At 41.4% G+C, this 21,902-nt stretch overlaps 1 protein-coding gene and 1 long non-coding RNA gene across 6 annotated transcripts in view; one reads left to right on the top strand and one right to left on the bottom strand.

The window, feature by feature from the left end:
• LOC141507483 (uncharacterized) overlaps positions 1–5,729 on the bottom strand; it is a 35,290-nt gene extending 29,561 nt beyond the window's left edge. For all 4 annotated transcript variants that reach the window (XR_012474166.1, XR_012474164.1, XR_012474165.1 and 1 more), the window contains exons 1-2: positions 5,115–5,729; positions 2,823–2,908 (exon numbers count right to left, since the gene is read on the bottom strand). This is a non-coding gene — a long non-coding RNA (uncharacterized LOC141507483). The remainder of the gene's footprint in view (positions 1–2,822; positions 2,909–5,114) is intronic.
• Positions 5,730–10,308: 4,579 nt separating this feature from the next.
• The window catches only part of SCN4B (sodium voltage-gated channel beta subunit 4), a 40,076-nt gene continuing 28,482 nt past the window's right edge, over positions 10,309–21,902 (top strand). The window contains exons 1-2 of one of the 2 annotated variants that reach the window (XM_074215161.1): positions 10,474–10,538; positions 11,713–11,835. Coding sequence is in view for 1 of the 2 variants with exons in the window: in XM_074215160.1 (XP_074071261.1) it covers positions 10,478–10,538 (61 nt within the window). In the remaining variant the exon portion in view is untranslated. Of the gene's footprint in view, positions 10,539–11,712; positions 11,836–21,902 lie in introns of both variants that reach the window. The other variant, XM_074215160.1, reaches the window with a different exon arrangement.

Here is a 21,902-nt window from a genome sequence, read left to right as displayed (position 1 = left end):
CTCAATTTATCCTCACTAAAACCTTGAAATACTTATTATTATAATACCCATTTTACAGTTGAAGAAACTGAGGTAGGCAGATGTAAAGGGACTTCCCCTGGGCAAGCTAGTAAGGGTGTGAGGTTGGGTTTTAATTCAGGTCTTCCTGACTCTCTGAAAGCTCTATTCCCTGTCAAGATCGAAGATGGGGATCCAGTGTATAGAATGACCATCCCATGCCCCTTATGTTTGGAATGTCTCTGTCTTTTGTGGTCATTGGATTTATCCTTGGAATGAAAGATGATGGCCACATTGTTGACATTGCTACCCCTACTCCTCCCTGCTGCTGAATGGAGTTTTATTCTTCCCATTCTTTTACCTCCAAACAGCACCTGACAGAGAAGATATTTCTTCCACTGGTGTGGAGGTAGTGATGTAGAGAATAACTGATGTGTCCTTTTGTTATATCCTCTTCTCTTCTCAAAATATTGGGGGCTCACATAAATGGAGAGGGGAAGATGAGGATGATGGAGATATTGTCTTCATTTTCAGATTTTCAAATCATTCCCAGCATTTTTCCACTAACACATAATCTCTTTGGATTGAAAGTATTTTTTTTGAAACTTTCTAAGTGTGGGATATAGTTTAAGATCAATTAGAGAGTGGGCTTTCCACCATGCAGATAAATAAACTAAATCATGGGTGTCTGCTAGAGGCAAAGAAAGACCCCAAAGAGTCCTGATCCTTAAGACATTCTGCTTGGCAACGCAATGCAGGAAAAAAGTCCTGGTGTTCTGCCAAGCTAGGTACCTTCCCTGATCCTGGGAAGGGAGGGAACTTGGGACCTTTCTCACAAGTGCTCATCAGGGGGAAGAAGCTCCTAGCCTCACTTCTGCTGGGGTTTCATTTGACTTGGGTAGCCCTATTAATAAGAATTGTTGGAATTGTCAGTTATCCAGGAAAGGGGAAGGGTTTGTTCCCACTTCTGAGGGCTGAATCAATTACCAGTTGCCTATGCTCAGTTTTTGCCATGAAGGGGAAATCTGACAGAAGTTGCTCTGGGTTGCTCTTCTGTATCACCACCCACTCCTACTCCTACTTGTATAGGGCAAATGGGAGAGGGAGAGGCCAAAGATAACATTCAAGTGAGTTCTCAGGCACACTTCTATCAAAAATATAAGACCATAAGAGAAGGTGGGGAGGTAAGGAAATGTTTTTGCAGATCCTTTCTACAGAGACACATAATATACATGAGCATGGAGATTTACATTCTTCACCTTCTTCTAATTTCATCTGATCCCTCCTCAGAATTCTTTGACTGCTACCTTCCTCCTCTGTACCTGTGTCAAGAGTGAAGCTGAGGAGGGAAGTATTAAGTGTTTTGAAATCTTCAAATGAAGGGACCAAGAAGCAGTGTCAGTGGTGCTGGATGGAGAAGTCCTCTGATACCTCTTTGCCCTAGGGGATAGTTGGAGACCCTTTGGAAGGATGAAGATCCCCTCCCACATTGTCTTCAGTTTTTCTTCCTCTTTTAATCCACCAGCTCATTAGCAGCTGGCAGTATTGATACTAAAATGACAGTAGAGTCTAGATAGCCATCAGGTCACTATGGCCTGGCAGGCTGCTGCTTCTGCTATGTCGTATCCTTTTGAAACTGCATCTCATACAGGGCTCCAAAACTGGCACAGAACTGCCAGTTGCTGTGAGTTTTCAAGGACATCAGTTGTCTGACTTTGGTCCTAGCTTTGGCTTCCCTAAGGGCATGTGAGAGGAAACTTAAAAGGAACACAGGGAAGGAGATCTATTTGGAAACATCTGGAATTCCAACTTCAGTGTATTGGGAAGAACTATGTTAGAGACCTCATAATTCTGTAGATGTTTAGAATCCAGGCAATGGAGAATAGTGGGAATCAAAGGAAAGGAACAAGACTAGTAAGGGATAAGTTCATGTGTCCTCTTTGTCCTCTTCTAGTCAACACTGACCTTGAGTATCTTTAAGGTGCTAGTTGAATTGAGGGTGGGGCAGGAGGGGAGCGATGGTGCAGGGTGTATACTAAGTTGGGCCATTTGGAGTTTCATGGGAAGGCTTTTCCTCTTTTACCCAAAGTCACTTCCTATGCATCATAAGCTGTCCCTGTTTCTCAGCAAGAATCTTCTATAACTTATTAAACCCAGAATTTACATGATATAGGATGGAGGAGTGGGGGCAGGCATCTGGGAATGTGAGATGGTTGAGGGAATCCAGTTTTCTTGTTAAATACATTTTGGGAAGGGTCTGGTGGGGAGGGGGGGAGTCACTACTTCTTTTGCCTTACTGTTTCAATCCAGGGCAGCTAAGTGGTGGCTGACACTGGAATCAGGAAGACCTGAGTAAAGATCTGCCTCAGATACATTCCTCACTCCGTGATCTTGGTCAAGTCACTTAACTCTGTTTGCCTCAGTTTTCTCATCTGTAAAATGTGCTGGGAAAGGAAATAGCAAACTACCCCTGTATTTTTGCCAAGAAAATCCCAATTGAGATCAGGAAGAGTTAGACATGACTGAGCAACAAACAAAAACAAGCATTCCAATTGAGGCTTTGAGGAGGGGCATGAGGGAGAAGACAAGTCAGCAAATTAAAAAAAGATTTTTAAGCTTTCAGTGTTAGTATTGGAGGAAAGAAACGACAGAAATAGGGACCCCAGGGAAACAAATGAACTGAGACAGAGCTGTTTGCACTAAGGTTAGGGTTCATGGCGTGTATAAAAAAATATGCAGGACTTGAAGTCAGGAAATCTGAATAAGGGTTTTGAGATCTGTTACTTGGAATCATGTGCATATAATTCAGTCCAACAGCAACCCACCTGAAACTTGGATTCTTTCTGCAGCAGGTAGTGATAATGGTCATCTTTCTGTTATATAATCCCTTACTTCTCTTCAATTTTCTCCTCTGAAAAATGGGAATAATAATAATAACAATAATAATAATATGTATTACATACTTCACAGGGTTGATGTAAGAATGAAATAAAATATCATGTCTAAAAAATTTTTATACTTCTAAAATGCTACAAATGTCAACTAGTCCTATCAGCAGGGCCCTCTGCCCTGCTCTCCAAGGAACTGGAGTGGTGGGGGTCATAAACTGGGGCACCCTAGTGGGGTATCCTTCCACAGCCAAACCGACTGACTTTAGTTTGCATATCTTAGGAGAAAGGCAAGGATGAACCTTGTTGGTTGCTGCTTTAGGAAGTTTTGAAATGTAGAGAGGGACACAATTCCCATCTCCACTCCCACCCCTAAATTCACTATTTGATGGTTCATACAATAATAGATTTGTACCAAATAGCCCAATGGATAGAATGCTAGACCTGCTGGAGTCAGGGGCACTCATCTTCCTGAGTTCAAATCTAGCCAGTCACTTCCTAGAAGTATGACCCCAGGTAAATCACTTAACCCTGTTTGCCTCATTTCTTTATGTGTAAAATGAGCTAGAGAAGGAAATAGCACACACTCTAGCATCTTACTGTTTCAATCTTACTGTTTCAAGAAAATTCCAGAAAGGACAGTGAAGACATAGTTGGAGCAACAACAAAAAGAATAGCAATAAATAATACCAAAACCAGCAACAAAATAATAATTGATTTAAAACTGGAAAGGATCTTAAAGATTTTCTATACTTGTTGAGAAATAGTCACAGTCTAACCCTCCTATTTTATAGACAAAAAAACTGAAGATTAGAATAGTTGTGATATACCCATTACACAGATAAGTGGAAGACTAGGATTTGAATCCATGTCTTCTAATTCCAAATTCAGCTCCTACCACTGTGCCAAGCTGCCTCTATATTTCAAGGATAGTGGTCTAACTAGGAGTCATGTTGCCTAGAGATCAGAGAACTAATCCAAGATTCCCTATTACCCCCACTTACCTTTCCACTGTTCACTTCAGATGAGATCAACCCATTTCTATTCAGACCCTCTCTTCCATCTCCACTCCCACCGCCACCTTCTTCCCTTGCTTCTTTATTCCCTTTAGTATACTCAACTCTCTTCAGATCACAGGACTGTCCCTGGGGGTAACAAGTAGTGTCTAATACTTCTCAAGTGTCTAGTTTACATGACCTCTAGCAGACATGAGATTAACTGAAGCCATTCCTAAAAGATCATAATGAAGCCTCCTTCCTGAAGTTTATCCCTGGAGCTTAAGGTTTGGGAGGAAGTATTTGTGTGGGTAATGCCTCCAAGTTCCCCCAATTCTATGTTGGTTAAAAAACAACTGTACCTCAGCAGAAAGATTTGGTCACTGCTGTTTCTGTTTTTTGGTACCCGCTGTCATTTCTCTCCTCCAGTCTTAAGGCTGCATGGTTGAATTCTCTTAAAATTTGTCTTCTTCCTCTTCCCCTGACCCTGAGTGGCTCAATTTTTTGCCTCTCAAAAGTTTTCTTGGTAAGTTTACTGTGACATTTTAAAAGTGATACATAAAGGTAAACTACTCTCAACTCTATCCCTGTTCTCTCTCTATCTTCTGTCCATTCCTACCACTTAAATCACCCCATTTCCCTCTTTGCCATACTCTACTCCTCAATTCCCTTCTCTCCTTGTCCCTAACTTTGAAATCCTTCCTGAATGTTCACTTCTCCTAAGCAGCCTTCCACGGACTATTGTTCATAGTAGGGAAGAGAATTTGCTAATTCAGGGATCCCTGTTTAATATTCCCCCAATTTGCTCTGCCTTGCCAATAAATGTATTTCTGGTTTGGTTGTTCCAATTCAACCCTCAAATTCCAAGGACAAAGTCCTTATCTAGTGATTCTGCCTATGGATGACTTGACTGGCACTGTTCCACCGATAAGACAACTGCAGGGGCATCCAGAATACTAATATATCCTCTATCAATCAAAGCAAACCCCTGTTAGATGCTTATTCTCCACTGTCCTGCTCCCTACCCTCAGTGCTCTCCCAAGGACTATCCCATCCTTTGGTAAGCCTGGGTTAAAGCTAATAGTACAAAAGGGTCATTTTGTGGAAAGGGAAAGAGAAAAATCTAATTGAGAATAGGTGGAAGGAGGTTCAGATAGCTTTGAGTGAATGGGCCCCAAAACTTCAGCTACTTTTTCTGATGTGTCTCAGGAAATAAAAGATATTTAGAACTTACCCATCATCCTGCCTCTGGCTCTGGCTCTGCCTTGGGAAGCAGACATGTTAGCTTTCTCTCCTGGAGTGTGGTTCTCAGATTTGGGACTGTCCTGTAGAAAGGATCTCTGACCACAAGATTTCAGCTCTTTCCTTTCCCACTCTCGTGCCTCCTCCCTCTGCTCCTCTCTGTCCCTCCTTCCTCTCTCTCTCCTCAAATGAGCTCACTGACGAAAGGATTGGAGTGGGTTTTCCCTCCCTTGCTTGAAATGTGGAGTGGACCGAACCTTGCAGTAAACATATGGATGCCAAGAAATAAAGGAGAGAGAGAGATGGCAGCATAACCAGTTCTCGAGCTACAGATATGTAGTCTTCCTTTGAAACTGAATCCATTGTCCTGCCTCTTTCTGGCTCCAGAGAATAGGGAATTAACAACTGGAGATTTAAGAGCTTTTGGAAGAAGTGAAGAGTAAGCGGGCAAACTCATACTCCTCTCTATCCCTAGGTTTTCTTGCCAAGGAGGATGGTTGAAGGAGGCTATTTCTTTTTGCAGTAACTCTCCCTTTCTTCACCATCTTTCTGAGCAGACAGAGGCTCAGTCCCTTTTCCTGGGAGGTCTGGGGGGATAGGCAGTGAATGTAATATAAAGGGAAGAGGGAAAAACAGAACATAAAGTTGTGTTGCAATAAGTTAACCTTGCTTGGCTGTCGACAATGACAAGCAATTTCTGGGCTGCAGAGTCGGGTTGGTGCATGCTGTTCTATTAACCCTTTTGGTGCTTGCTGAAGCTATTAGGAGCTGAAGCTTATGATTGGGCATAGGATAAAGTTAGATTTCCTGAGCAGGGTAAAATGGAAGTGAATGGAAGAGAATCTGGGAATATTTCATAACACTGACAAAGGCTAATAGTTTGGAATCAGGGGAACTGAGTGCATGTCTCACCTACACCTACTAACTATGATCCTGAACAAGTCACTTCATCTTTCTGGGCCCCAGTTTCTCCATCTGTAAAAGAGTTGGACTAAATGGTTTTAAAGGTAAGTGTCAACTTTAATTTTCTATAATTCAATAGCCTCTCTGAGAGAGTCTTTTCTAGTTTGATGTATACAACCTAATCTAGCAGGGGAGAGTGGGATTTCTATACATTTGGACCTTAATTGTACATATGAATGAGATACAAATTAGCATTGAAATCTATTATCTTGAACTCAAAGGGATAAGGTTCCAGTTTATGATTGTTCTGCAGTGCAGGTGAGGGAAGAAAAACCATAGATCATGGTTTTGATCAGGGTAAGACATGAATGGAGAGAGGCTTTCAGGGGGTTCTGGTGTCAGATCTCAAGGCAGAACCCACTAAGATCACAGGACCTCAGATTCTCCCCTCTAAGAAGTCTATGCATGTATTTGGAGGAGGGGTAAGTGGAGAGAGAAGAAATATGGTGTGATGAATGAGCAGGAGTGAAGCCAAAGGGGGAATCCTTCTCCTTGATTTATATTATCTATGTGACTATAAGTTTCTTTAGCCTTAGTTTCTTTATCTGTAAAAGGTGAAGGTTTGACTTGATGCTTTCTAAGGTCCCTTATAACTCTAAATTCTATGTTCTTATAGGAGGAGGGGAAAAAAGGATTTCTGCTGGACCCTCATGCTACTTATTTGGAATGCCTCTTATAATAGCACCATGGACCTTATAAATTCAAGGTCTCCTTAAACCCTCACCTCATCTTTAAGCCCAAGGTCCTCCAAAGTTTCTCTGAGTTGTCTTGGGAATGAGCCCTCCAAGTTGCTATTTATAGATGACATCTCTCAAAGAGGACTAGACCTTCCAGCCTTTCTGGAATGCTGTGCTTTCTCTTTATTCCCCCCCCCGCATCCCTACCCCCTTCTCCAGGTTTGTTTGGGGATACCCCAAGGCCAGCAGAGCTGGGAAATAAAGCTGCACTCTTTTTCTGACTATAAGCCCATGTTTTGCTATCTCCAAGCTCTAACCCTGTTCTCATTTTGAGGGTAGAGGGTTGAGGTTAGGTGAGGGGAGTCATGGTGACTGCCTGGGCTTGCTGAGGGCCATTTGGAATAACTGCCAAAGAATCCTTAACGAGTCCCCCAAGGAAAAGCTTCCTTTATCATAAATCCAGTTCTTTTCTCATCCTGCCAGAGTAGGAATACTCTCTGACAGCTTCTTGGCTCCAGGCCCAATCCATAGAGGTCTCTCTGAAAACTTATTCTGCAGGGTGTTCTCTGAACTGGGCCACCCAAAAGCTTGGCTACATATTCACTTTATCATCTCCAGGAATCACTCCCCATCCAGCAGCACTGGTTGTTGTGGCAAAAGACTTCATCTCTCCCCTCAAGTAGCTTTCAATAGATGTTTGATAAGACGAACAAATAACCCTTTCTCTTCCATTTCATATGAAACATCATCCTTATTTGCCTCCTCAGGTGCTTTTTAGGGTAAATGAAGATTCATTGAATCAACAAGGACTTCCTGAAGGAGGTAGACTTCAATGGATAGCAAAGGAACTACAAATACATTTACATCTAGATCGCGGTTTCTTTCTCTCTCTCTCTCTCTCTCTCTCTCTCTCTCTCTCTCTCTCTCTCTCTCTCTCCCTCTCCTTTTCTTTTTTCATTCTCTCCTCCCCTCCTCTTGAGGACCCTTGAGGTTTTAGTTCTTTTTTTTTTGAGGAAAGTGCTGTATAAACACAATGATAAGGAATCATTATTATCGATCCATCTGTGCACTAGTACCTTTCCTAAATATTTTTTTTTTTTTGCAGCCCAGCTGCTACAACATTCCCTCTTTGGAGGAAAGTTTGGGATTTCTGAGAATGTGGGGCAAGAGGAATGCCAAGAGGGTAGGGGAGAGGGCACTCTATTCTATTTGGCTCCTGCCTGCTGTCAGCATCTAAAGATATCCATGGACCTCTGTCCTCCTCTGCACCTGATCATATGTGTGTGTGTGTGTGTGTGTGTGTGTGTGTGTGTGTGTGTGTGTTTGGGTGGTCATTTTCCTTTCTTTGCTCTTGGCCCATCCCCTTTCATCTGTGCTTCTTGCTCTGGAACATGACCCCTGTTATAAAAATAAAGATCACAGTTTATGCCTATATTGCCATTCATGCCTGAGATCTCCTAGGATTGCTTTTTGTGATTTAGGGCTCTGTATCCTCTAGAAAGAGCTTGAGTTGCTATTGCAGGCATATTGGATCTGCTTAGATGGAATAATCATTTTTTCATGTTGAGCTAATCCAACTTGACATTGCTGAGGTCAGAGGGTCTGGAAAGAAGGGAATCTGAATCTGAATCAGGAGCACTGGGAGAGAGAAAGATCAGATGTGCAAGTGGACATTTGAGACAATGCAATAAGAAACTATTATTTTTTTTTACCATGACTTTGTAATAGGACATTCTTATTTGACCTTTTAAATTTATGTGCTCTGCTAGTTAGGATCCTTACAAAGAAATGGTCTCTTGACAACCTCAGAAGGGACCATTCTGGTAGGGGGATGTCAATTTTTTAGTTAGTCAAGTTTAAAGGAAAAATTTGAAAGTAGTAATAGGTTTTTAGGAAAGAATGAGGACAGGGAGTTTCAAGAGAAGTAGGTGGCACTTTTCCTCTATTTAACTGGGAGCAAAGTGTGAAGAGAAGAAGAAAAGGGAAATGAGTGGAGAGAGAGAGAAGAAGAGACAGAGGCAAAGACAGAGAAATGGAAATTGATAAAGACAGAGAGTCAGAGTCAGAGAGAGAGAGAGAGAGAGAGAGAGAGAGAGAGAGAGAGAGAGAGCGAGAGAGAGCTAGGGAGTTAGAAATTATAGCATCAGGATTGAAGTGGAGATATTTAACCAGATTCTCAACCAGAGAACCTTATGACCTCTGGGTAACCTTTAAAAGAAGGGAATGAGGACTGGAACAAGTATCTGGGGAAAGGAATTGTTTCTAACCAATCATGATGGAAAGTTAAATTCTAAGGTGCTATAGTGAAAGAACATTCAGTTTCAATTTATATGTTCACAGCATGGAGAGCCAATAGAGATTCCAGAGGTCTTCTATCCCACACCTCTCATTTGACATAGGAGGAAACTGGATTACAGAGGAGAGAAAGAATTTTCTAAAGGTAACACAGGTAGTCGGGGGCAGAACCTGGAGACGAACCCAGTTCATTTGTCTCTAAATGCAGGTTCCTAAACATCCCACGGAAGACATGAATCAGAATCTTGTTTCTCCTGCTAACCTGTGTGACCTTGGGTCTCTTAGTTTCTCTAGACCTCAATTGCTTCTTTTGCAAAAGGAGGGGCAGAGGAGCTGCATTAGAGAATCTCTTGGGCTCCCTCTCTTTCAGTTTGCTATGAACTTGCCAGTGTTTGGCAGCTGACCAGGGTCCTGGCTATTCATCTACTGGCGCAGCTGGCCAGGTGGGAGGCAATGATGCAGAGGCTGCAGCCCAGACACGAGATTCTGAGAGTCCAGAAGTCCCTGTTGCAGTTTGCAGCTGGTCCAGCTGTAACTTAACGTCCCTATTAGGGCTGTAGGAGCAGGAGGCTTCAGGAATGTGCTGTGTGGAGAGAGCATATCCCTTTGCCTGGAGGAAGGTTGGGGGCGGGCGGGCTGGGAGGGGGTTGTGGGGCGGAGAATCCGACTCCTCTACACAATCCCCCAGATCGCTCCCTCCAAAATTAAAAAAAAACAAACAAATAAACAAAACCTGTTTGCCCCTTATATAACCCGCAGCAAGGCAGGGATAACTGCAGCGAGTGGTCCGCGAATGGAGGGTTGGGCTGCCCACGTGCAGGCTGGCACTGCAGTGCAGGGTTGGAGAGCGTTCCCTGTTGACCCCTCACAGCGGGTGTAAAGCCCCTTCTCTCCTCCATCAGGAGAGGGCCAAAGGGTCTCTTTCCCTTCCCCTGACTCCCTAGGACGGTAAGCCGATGGTGCAAGGGCGGAGGAGGGTATCCGGAGGGAGGTGTCTTCTCGGACTTTTGAGTCGGGGTCCTGGAGTTGCCGGCTGCAGGGCTGCCAGGTTCTCTTCCCTTTCCCTTTTTCTCCCCTTTTCTTTTCCTCCCTCTCCCCCTCCCCCAGGAGCATCTCCTGCAGCCGGCTCCAGGGGGCAGAAGGAAGCTCCCTTCTCTTTCCCTCCCTCCTCGCTCCCCGCCCCCTCCTCTTCCCTCCTCTCCCTCCTCTCCCCTCCCTTCCTCTCTGCTCTCCTCTTCTCCGCGCTAACTTTGCCGAGCCCGGCCGGTGCAGAGCTCCGGTGGCGGCTGGGTGGCAGACTGCAGACGGAGGGCTGAGCGGAGGCTCCGGCCCCCAACTCTCCCGTTTCAAGCCCCAGACTCTGTGCCCGCTTCGCGCCGCAGCCCTTGCTCTCTCCGCACTCCCGGGAGAAGACAGGACGATGCCTGGGGCTGGGTACCAAGTCCCAACCGCGGCGAGGTGGTGGGGCGCCGGGTTTTTGGGTAAGGTCGCTGGCGATGGAGCCAGCTTCCCCCAAAGGAGAGGGGGGCAGCACGTCGGGAGAGGGTCACTCAGCGTGGGGTGAGTTTGGGAGGGCAGCGGTCCGGCTGTGCCCAATGTAGGAGCGCAGGGTGGTAGCGGTTTTCTGACCACCTAGCTCCGACGACTGCTCTTCCTGCGGACCGTGCCAAGGCGGCACCCGCAGACCTCTTCCCCCCCACTGCCAGTCTACCCACTTCCCAACCCACTCCATTGCTGCTTCAGACACCTACAGCTCAGAGGCTGTACTTCAAACACAGGAGGTGCTGGTGGTGGTGGTGGGCTTCGGGTTAAGCCCAGTTGGACTCTGGATTTCCACTGTCTTAGCGCAATGGGAAGGCACAGAAGGGAAGGGTGAGTGTATGTGGTGGGTGGGTGGGTGGAAATTCTTATCACCTCTTTACTACTTACAACTTTGTTTTAGTTTGGTCTGGTGGTCGTATGAACCAGCAGGGGGCTCCTCTTACCCCTTCCCCTTCCCCAACTTTACTTTGATACCTACGGAGTCTCTGCTTTCCACCTGCAAGAATCCTTTGCTGTCATGTCAACTCCTGCCATCCAGGGTGGAATTGGGAAATCGGGGTGGGAGTGAGGTGTAGAAGGGGCCGTGAAGTGTTTCACAGAGCACCTATCTTCTTCAAAGCTCTTTGGTTTTTTTATAGGAGTGGGGGGGAGTCTAATATTGAGAAATGACCTGTAAGATTGGAAGGAATAAGAGTGAATATTTATTAATATCTCATTATATACACACATATATATGTGTCTGTGATTATTTTTTATGGGGGATGTCAAATTTTGAGTGATTATGAAATGTTATTTCAATGAAACTTAATATTCTCATAAATCATAGCTGAGGCCTCTCACACCTGACAGGGCTCTTCCTGCTGAGCAAATTTTGATCCCATTGGACTGAGCCACTTGAGGTGCATGTTCCTTCCTCCTCAAAACACTTGAACTTGAAAGCCAAAAGGAAAGGGGCCAGGTTTTCTGCAAATATCTCCCTTTCATAGGTTTGTGTCCTGACCTGGAGTTTCTACTGAGAGAGCAGGGCTGATGTTTCCTGCATTTGGCCTCACTGCTTGGTTCAGTTATGTTATCCCCGGCTAAAGTGAAGAAATTTGGGTTTTCTCTCTTTAGGTATTTTGTTTCACAAATAAGTATTCATAAATGAGGCCTTGGATCCCTGAATGGTGTTTTGAGAAGCATCCCACCATCCATTGCAGGAACCAGAGCTGTGTTTTTAGGAGTGCTCAATCTAAGGTATAGATTGTTCATCTTTTATCATTTCACCCTACATTAGTCTCAGTATGTTGTCTTGGATCAAGTACTGGATTTGGCATTAGGAAGACATGGGTTAAAACCTGGGCTCTTCTCCTCTCTAGCCTCATTTCTTTAATCTGTAAAATGATACCTTTGATACCTATGGTTCTTAGTTCTTAATATTGTGATTAGACTAAAATGAGATTATATATGTAAAGTTATTTGCATACTTTAAACTACCACATCAATGTCAATTCCTGTGATAAAAGAGAAAAACTGCTTAGAACCAAGGCTGGATTGGGGATTCCTGAGGGGAAGGAATGACTGAGGCATAATTCATGACCTAAGTTCTAAAGCCAGTTCTGCTACTGCCAAGCTACGTCACCTTGAACAAGTCACTTAAATTATCTTTTTCCCTCATCCCTAAAAATGAGGACATCGGATGCAGATGATCTCTTAGCATCTGATTCTTAGATTTTGTGCTTCTCATGACAAGTCAAAATGTATTCATTAAGTACCAACTACACCAATTCAGTTCTGAATCAACAGAATGTAAATTCCAAGAAAGCAGTTATGATTTTGTTTTTGTATCCTCAGCACCTAGGCTAGACCTTAGTACATATTGGGAATCTAAATGCTTTAAATATGCAATAATAATATGGAATATGGAATAATATGGAAATATAGAATAATAAATGCTTTAAAATGGAATTGAATGGAATTTGTCCCAATAGATTCCCAGATGTGGTGACTTCATTCCCACCTGCCTTGACAGTGGAGATTCTAGACTTGTCCATTCTTCCTGGAACATCTATTTTCATCTGAGTTGGGGGGGGTGAGGACAAGAAGAGGTAGGGGTCCCTACAGAGGTGTGTAGTTCTCTGTGAATGCTTTTGTGTTAATCTTTAAAGGCTTGTATTGGAAGACTTAGGTATGAATGAAACTTTTACTGAATTACATCTCCCCCCCCCCAAATCAGCAATAATCCTTCATCTCATTTAGTTTGACTTTCTTTTATTCTTTAATTATGTCATCATTATTTCTGTATGTGACTAGACTGAATTCTATGGTGGCAGAGGTTAGGTCTTATCCCAATCTATTATCTCCTTCAGGGTTCAAAGTAATGCTTCACATATAGCAGGAATTTAATAAATGTTTGTTGAAACTAGATGCATCAATGAAGGAAAACCCCATAAAAAAACCCCTCAAGTCATGCTTGAGGTCTCAGGGTTTCCACTTAGCACTACAATTCTATCTAGACAGCTACCTCCATTATATGCCTTATTTCTAGGGATAGCCTTTCTGCTTCTTATTCTGACGTAAGTCAAAATATCTATTAAAATTCCTATTCTGAACAAATCTCTTTCTTCCTTAGTTTGCCAAAAGCAGAAATCTTCGAAGAGGGAAGGAATTTAATGCAGAAATAGATAGTTTATAAGTCATAAATTGCTTCTCATAACAAGTCTAGCTACAGATTCATAACTTCAGATTTCTTCTTCCTTCAGTCCTAATGTGATATTCGATTGTAGCAATTCCATTTTCAGACCCTGGCTCTTTCTTCTTCATTTCCCCAAATGTCATATAAGGGTCGTGATCAGGGATACTTGCACCTAGCTAAGAGGACACTATATGGTTAATGGACTAATGACCCTTCTCTAAGACAGTGACCTTCAAAGTGAGTTCTTTGACGTTTTAGTGATCCCTGTCTGATTCTAAGAAGATAGCACTCAACAAATGAGATGAGTTACATCCTACCTTCTCCATGATAGTCAGTCATAGTATTTTCCCCCAAAACTTTTCTATCCTTTGGTAGCAATTATAATTGCATCTTTATCTAATCTTTTTTAAATTTCAATTTTGTGTTTAATAATGTGCATAATTAGTAGTACATGTATACAATTTTGATAGCAGCTAACATTATTTTAAAGTTTGTACTTTACATATGTACTCATTTAATCTTCATAAATCTGTGAGAAGTAATTTGCCCAAGGTCACACAGATAGTTAATGTTAATGTCTGAGGTGTGTGTTCCTCTCTCTGAATCCAGTGCTCCAAACACTAAGCTAAGCTACTTCTTATAAACAAGTTACTATATGAAAGTTACATGCTCACATATTTTTTTTAACTGATGGGAATGCTTTATCAAAACAGTTTGGAAATCATTGCCTTAAAGGAGAAAGCAGTCTTTAATTTTCTAGGAAAGGACCTTAGAGCTCACCTAGTCCAAACTCTTCATGTTACTAAAATGAAAACTGGGGCTCATAGGCTTAAAATTACTTGCCCTAGGCTTTATAGATAGAAAGTAGCATAACCAAGTTATGAATCCAAGACCTCTAACTACAAAGCAACATTCTTTTCCTTATACCATTCTGCCTAAAATTTTCATTCATTGTATCCACAGTGACATAACCCTACTATATACCATCCTTGTCCTTAAAAATTTTTAAATTTTAAAGGAGCTTAGTCTAACTTATTCATTTTACAGAGAGGGATACTAAAGACCAGGTTACACAGAATAAAGAGTTAATCTTATCAAATATCAAAGCCCAGCAGAGAACAAGTGTACCTATAGTTTGAAGTATATGAAGAGGGTGCAAATGATATTGCTCATGGTGGAGGGGAGAATGGTTATATTGGAGGAGAGAGACAAGGGATTGGATATGCCAGGCAGATTTCATGCTGCTAAATCTATCTGGTCTTGGGTCTTGTCACTGGTGGATATAGGTGGGTCTTCAGAGTCATAGGAAGCATCTAGAATGATAGAATGATAGAAAGAAAGATAACTTTGCAAGAATGAACCATGATCCTGGGAGAATTCCTTGTCAAGTCAATAATTATTTATTAAGTACCTTTTTGTACCAGACATTGTGTTAAGCAATGGGGACAAAGAATAAATAAATATATAAACAAATAAACAAACAAATAAATAAATAATAAATAATAAATAAAATGAAATAAGAACAAACCAGCTCCTGTTGTCAAAGAACTCTGAGTCTAATTGGGGAGACATTGTGTAAGCAACTATGTACAAAAGATATACAAGACAAACTGGAGGCAATTAATAGAGGGAAGGCACTAAGATTAAGGAGATCTGGGAGAGGCTTCTTACAGCAACTGGGATTTGAAGAAAGTCAGAGAAGTCAGGGGATGGAGATGAAAAGGGAGAGGGGTCCAGGTATGGGGACCAGTCTGAGAACATGCCTGGAGTCAAGAGACGAGGTGTTATGTGAAGGGAACTGCAAGGAGGTCTGTCATTGAATCCAATCATACCCATTTAGCAGATTGGAGAGTTTCAACCACAATAGAGGGTGAAACTTTAGCTTGATAAAAGTGATATTAAATTTAGATCAGTAAACATTTACTAAGCATTGATTAGGTGCAGAACCCTGGGTTAGGGGGAGATACTTTACACATTTCCTTCCCTTCTAGTTAGAGAAATTTTACTCATACACAATCAAGTATATATCTGAATGGATACATATAAGTGTTTTCAGGATGTTCACAGTACAGTTTTTTTCTGAGCTCTGAGAGGGAAACCTTCTGACTATGGAATTTGTATTAGATTCATGAAAGAGGTAAATTTTTCCTTCAGTTTTAGAAGAATGTAAGAATTTAAAAGGTAAAGAAAGATCTGCTAGATCCTGGATGATCATGGTGGGTGACCACACATCGATTTCTTAATTCTGTACTTCTGCCCTGAGAAGTCATTCCTCACTCTTCACTTTTTAAGAGCTTGAAGACAAACTGTTTAGAAGAAGCTTGGGTTTCCTTCTAAAGTATAGTACTGGTAGTCATCTTTTCCTGCCCACTCCTTCTTCTATGGCTCTTTTTCCCTGATATGCTTAATTGCTATGATCTGTGTTTAATTATCACTTGCTAGGGTGTTATGTTGTATAAACCCCTTTCCCTTGGTATGTACTTATAAAGGATGAGCTTAATGAGGAACCAATTAAGGGAAAAGTGAGTGCTCAGCTCCATTTCAAGGAAGGAAAGGGAGAAGCAAGAATCTGAAAGGGAAGGGGAAGAAGTAACCACCAGCTTGAAGTTGGAATTGTTGATTGCATTTTATTTCTTATAGGAGACTTGGAGCTAGGAGGACAAGGTCTCAGTGTTTATTTGGGGATCACTGGTGATCTCTCAACTAAGCATTCATCTATTCACCTTTTGAAGTGAAGAGGAAAACTAATGATGGCTCCAGAGTGTCAACCGTTCCCATTCTGTAGCCTGGAGAAGGAAAGATCTAGTTGTTTGCAAAGCTTTGTTACACAGTGAGGTTGTCTCAGGGCTTGTTTATATCTAGGTAAAGCCCATGGGGGCAGGCAGGAAGCAGGCATGTTGCCTAGGGAGAGGCAGAAGAAGCCTTTCCGTTGTTTCTGTGCCCAGTGGGACCTTCCTTGGCCTGGCCCTGCCTCCCAGTGCCCCAAAGGCCCCTTCCCTGTCAGAAATCCTGTCCAGATGTCCTTGGACCCATTTTCTGACTTCCAGTGATAGATTCTGATCCTCCTAGGACCTTTCTATTCAAGTCAGCTATTTCTGCAGTCTTGCTAGGGTTTCTAAACTTGGAAAAGATAGTAATGAATCCCTTCTTCCTTCTCATACTTATCTCCTACATCCTCACCCTAGGGTGATTGTTATGAGACTCTGGAACTAACTGCTGGGATTTCACTTGGCTCTCTTGATGAGGAAAAAAGAATGGGCAGAATTTAAGCCTCTCAGCATACCTAAGCTGCCTGTGGAACATCTCTTTCCCGACTTAGTGTAAATGGTGGTAGTGGACATTAATATTGAGTAGGGATAAATTACAATCAAAGATGCTTTCTTCTCCCCAGAGCTAAATAGAAACATTTGCCTACCTCTGTGTCAAATCATAGCGTGTTCCTCCAGGGATGGCAAACAGTTCTAAACTTCAAGGATAAGAATGGAACTAGAAAAGGTAAAAATTCAGATCTGATGGCCTCAGGGTTGAATTCCCTGACCTGCCTTTTCACCTTGGGAGCAATATTTTACTTGACCAACTCAAATCCAGTCTTACCAGGATCCAACAGCCCTCTGAGAGAAAGAGAGAGAGAGAGAGAGAGAGAGAGAGAGAGAGAGAGAGAGAGAGAGAGAGAGATCAGCTTTTCTCAGATTTTTTCCATGTCTATGAGATATACTACCCTTTTCCCTACTTCAGACTAGTCCTAGTTCCTATAGGGTCAGAAAGAACAGCTGTCTACCATGCCCAGGCCATATCTATACTATGCCTGCCATGATCTGAAAGGATCATAGCTTTAGAACCAGGAGGGACCTCAGAGATCATCTGATCTAGCGCTCTTACTTTACGTAGAAGCTGCAGTCTAGAGAGAGAATAAGTGATTTGTCCAAAAGTCAGATGAGTTGTAACTGGCAGAACCATAATTTGAACCCAGGTCCTTTAATTTGGAATCCAATTCTTTCTTCTCATAATTTTTTTGCTACACAAAAGGTAGAGCAAAAGTTTAACTGGACAAAAGAAAAATAAAGCAAAATAAGGTATTCAGAGCTTAGACTATCCATAGTCATCCTTTCTCATTTGAGAAGTCAACAAAATGTGGTCCGTTATCAAATTCCTTTTCTTCCTCCCCTCCCCCCACTGTGTTTGTATCTGTGTGTGTGTGTGTGTGTGTGTGTGTGTGTGCGCTTCTGCATCTTACCCAAGTTCTCCTTATCTTCTGGACTTTAACAGTGCAATCCTTTTGTGGGGCTGGGTTGTATTTTAGACCTGGGGCATTCCAGTCTTTAGTTCCTGGTTTCTCTATTCCTGTGGGTATTCCTGCTGATTCTATTAGAATAATCCCCAGTCTGGTACCCAGTCATGATTCATAATCTGTGAAAGCATTTTCTTCACTGAAGGCAAAGAGAAATACAATAAAAAATGATCAAGGTACAGGGGCTATACAATGATAACAGACTATGTAATAGTCCAAAAAGACTAAACAAACACTTAATAAGGGCTACTAAATTCTAGGCATGAGGAATAGAAAGATAAAAATTCTATGGTCCCTGCCCTCTAAGAGCTTACACTAATTTTGTTGGGGAGGTGGAAGAGAATGCAACTTGTACCATATCTATATATCTATATCTATATACATATATGTAAATGAATACAAGATAATTAAAAATAATTATAGTTTACTTTGACATTCATTTTAAAGTGTTGCGTTTATAATTCTCTCCCTCCCTCCCTCTCTCCCTCCAACCCCTCCTCCATCCCTTATGAAAGCTAACATGTGAAGACATGCAAAACATTTCTATATTTTTTAAAATTTTTTTTGCAGGGCAAATAGGGTTAAGTGGCTTGCCCAAGGCCACACAGCTAGGTAATTATTAAGTGTCTGAGTCCGGATTTGAACTCAGGTACTCCTGACTCCAGGGCCAGTGCTCTATCCACTGTGCCACCTAGCCACCCCAAAACATTTCCGTATTAACCTTGTTGCAAAAAAAAGAAAGGAAAAAGAAAAAAGAAAAAATAAATAGAAAAAAATAATGCTTCAATCTGTATTCAGAGTCCATCACTTATTTCTCTGGAGGTGGATAGCATTTTTTCTTCATGAGTCCTTTGGAATTGCCTGGGATCATTGTATTGATTAGAGTAGCTGGTCATCAATACAAAGTAATTTTGAGAGGGAAATTGTGCTTATAATGGGGGAGGAGGATATCAGGAAAAGCCTCCTGGAGGAGGTTGAACCTAAATTGTTCTTGGAAAACATTCTGTGATGATAGGCAAATCTCTTGTTTTCCATGGAGAAAGCTGACATTTTACACTTAGATTTAAGGAAAAGAAGCAGACTTTGATAAGAAACATGTTTAAAACAAATACACATATATCGATATCTCTATCTCTATCATTCATCTATCTTCCATCTATCTATCTATCTATCGATCTATCTATCTATCTATCTATCTATCTATTCTATATATAATTCACTGTTCACAGAAGCTAGGAAAGAGTTGGTATTGAGAAGGGAGTGCTTTCCAGACCTGGGAGACAACTTGTACCAAGGTGGGAGATGAAATATCATCTATAGGGTTAGATAGAATGGCTTAGATGAACCAGGAATTATCTACCATTTCTTGGAAAACTTGACTCACAGAATCTGAGAGTTGAAAGGGACTTTGGAAGCTCTCTAGTCCCACCATTCCTCTATAACAGTGTGAAGGAGCTTACTACCTATGGAAGCAGCATTCAATTTGACTCCTGGACTACACTCACTCTTAGGATTTTTTCCTGTACCTCATGTCTAAACCTATCTTTGAAAGTGGCTTGGTAGCAGTGTTGAGTTGGGAATCAGCAAGATCCGAGTTCAAATTTAACTTCAGACAACTAACTTGTAGTGTGACTCTGTGCAAGTCAATTAACCTCTATTTGCTTCAATCAGCCAGAGAAGGAAACCACTCCAACATCTTTGCCAAGAAAATCCGTAGGATTGTACAAGTCTGTGGTGGGACTGGACAACAACTAAACACCAACCAAAAACCCCTTACTTTCATTGACTATTTTCTACTTTTTCCCTCTGGGTTGAGCAGAACTAATCTAAAGCCTCTTTAAAAAGACAAGTCTTCAACTGTTTGAAGAAGGGTATCTTATTACCCAGTCCCCAGGTCTTCCTAAAGGATAAGAGAGTTTCCTCATTGGGAGTTGAGGAAATCCCCTCAAATTGCTCTGCAATTTATTGTCTTAGAAAGTTTCCTGAGGCATTGACAAGTTAACTAACTAGCCCTGGGTTTCAGTGTCAGTGTCCATCTAAATCCAGGTTTTCCTGACTGCCAGGACTGCTCTCTACTCACTATGCCACAAGACCTGACAAGTTTTCTCTTGTCCAGGATAAATAGCCTAACTTTCTTCCGTTCCTTTCAGTAGATTGCCAGCAACAATTTATATTAATTTAGCATTATTCTAAATAACTGACAGTCTCCTTGTGCCCTCATACATGTCTCCCACACAAGATATTTTGAAATCACATTTATAGGAATCTTGAACAAGGAAAAGTGTCAGGTTTCAAAGTTCACATTCTATCTTATCATTCTTAGACAATGAGCCTGTTTAATCTTTTTTTTTTTTTAGAATACCCTTGAGAATCAAGCTCCCAAAACCACCAAGTTCCTTTTTGACTACTCTCCCCAAGGATTTATCTCCCCTAGCTGGTGATAGATGACTGGAAATAATCAAAAGGATTGCCTCCAAAGGTTCAATACCCTAATCCCTTCAGGAAATGGGAAAAGAGTATTGGTTTTAGAGAGATCATAATTCAAATCTCTTTGGGGGATGGGGAAAGGCCAAATGACCTCAAATAGACTGGATGTATTTCAAGTTCTAAATTTGGTTACCAAAGTTAATTCAATATCAGGGGCCTTAACTTTGATCTTGACCTTTTACATACTTTTCTAAGAGATAAGAGTTAGGCTTAAGAAGGAAGGAAGACAGGAAGGGAAGAAGGAGAACATATTAGAACAAAGAAGAAAGGAAGGGAGGAAAGAGGGCAGAAAATAGGAAGGAGGGAAGAAAGAAAGTAAGGAGGGAAAGAAAGAGAAGGAAGGAAAAGAAAAAATAAGGAAGAGAGGGAAGAATTAATGAAAGTAAGGGAAATAAGCAGACAAGGAAAAAGGGAGGGAAGTAAGGAAAGAAAGAAGAAAGGAAAAGAGAAAGGAAGGATGAAGGGAAGGAAGTTAAAGAAAGAAGGAAGAAGGGAAAGGAAAAAAGCATATAGTAAATCATTACTATGTGCCTGGCTTTGTACTAAACATTGGAAATACAAATGCAAAAAAAAAAGACTTTGTGTGTGTATGTGTGTGTGTGTGTGTGTGTGTGTGTGTGTGTGGGAAGGAACAATCCACAGAAGGAAGGCAGAAAAAGAAAAAAAGGTGGCTAGTTTTGAAGTCTACTAGCCAGAATGAGACTTAAGGCCAATTTGGGGCTCCCCACAAAATGGAGGCTTTAGGGGAAGTCACCAATGGGAAAAGGGATGAGCCATAAAGAGTGATATTTCAGGTTGAGAAGGCTCTAGGAGTAGTTCAATTGTTTTTCAGTTATGTCTTGACTCTTCTTGACCCCATTTGGTCATTTCCTGGCAATGGTATTAGAGTGACTTGTTATTTCTTTCTCCAGTTCATTTTACAGATGAGGAAACTGAGGCAAGCAAGGCTAAGTGACTTGCCCAAGATCACCCTATATGAAGACAGATTTGAACTCAGAAAGATGAGTCCTCCTGATTCTAGACTTGGCAATCTCTCTCTGTGCTACCCAGCTGCCCAAATGGAGGTCCCAGTTAACTAAAATCAAAGATCTTTTTCAATCAAATTACTGTCTTTTTTAAAAAATATTATATTTTAAAAATATTTTGCTCTTTTATTTTTTTGTATACATGCAACAGGAATTTTCAAAGATCATTTTTTGCAAGGTTTTTGAGTTTTACATTTTTCTTCCTCCTTCCTTTCTCTCCCTGCCTCTCCCTGAAAGAAAACAATCTAATATGGGCTATACATATAAAGAAGAATCAAACCAAATCAGAAAAAAAACCACACACACATCCCTTATCTTATACTTGTAGATTAAAAAAATTCCAATCCACATAGTTCGATTTTAATTATTTAAAGGAGTAGCCTACAACCATTCCTTTAAATTCTCCTATATTGGATTTGATCCCAGTGTTCTAACCTGTCAATAGTTTTTTTGGATATTTACTTGGTCATATAATAAATTAACTATCCTCTTAGTTTTAGGTCAGCTGAAAATTTGATAAATATGTCATCAATGCAAATATGCAATCAATCCAAGATCTTGATAAAATTATTAGTCCTTGCAGGTACTTTACTAGAGCCTACTTCCAGATCTACAGGACAACACTAGTGACTGTTGTCATTAATTTATTAAAGTTCACATCCTATCTTATCATTCCTAGACAATTTATTCAATTATTCAGCCATTTATTCAATTCTGAAGTCATTTAACTATTCTATTGAAAGGTACCATATCTCCATTTTGTTCACATGAGAGACTTTGTCAAAGGTGTTGCTAAAATTTAGGAAAACTATCTATTTTGTTGTTGTTT

Source organism: Macrotis lagotis, chromosome 1 (genome assembly GCF_037893015.1).
Source record: "Macrotis lagotis isolate mMagLag1 chromosome 1, bilby.v1.9.chrom.fasta, whole genome shotgun sequence".
Lineage (NCBI taxonomy): Eukaryota > Metazoa > Chordata > Mammalia > Peramelemorphia > Peramelidae > Macrotis > Macrotis lagotis.
This window is presented reverse-complemented; position numbering and strand designations above follow the sequence as displayed.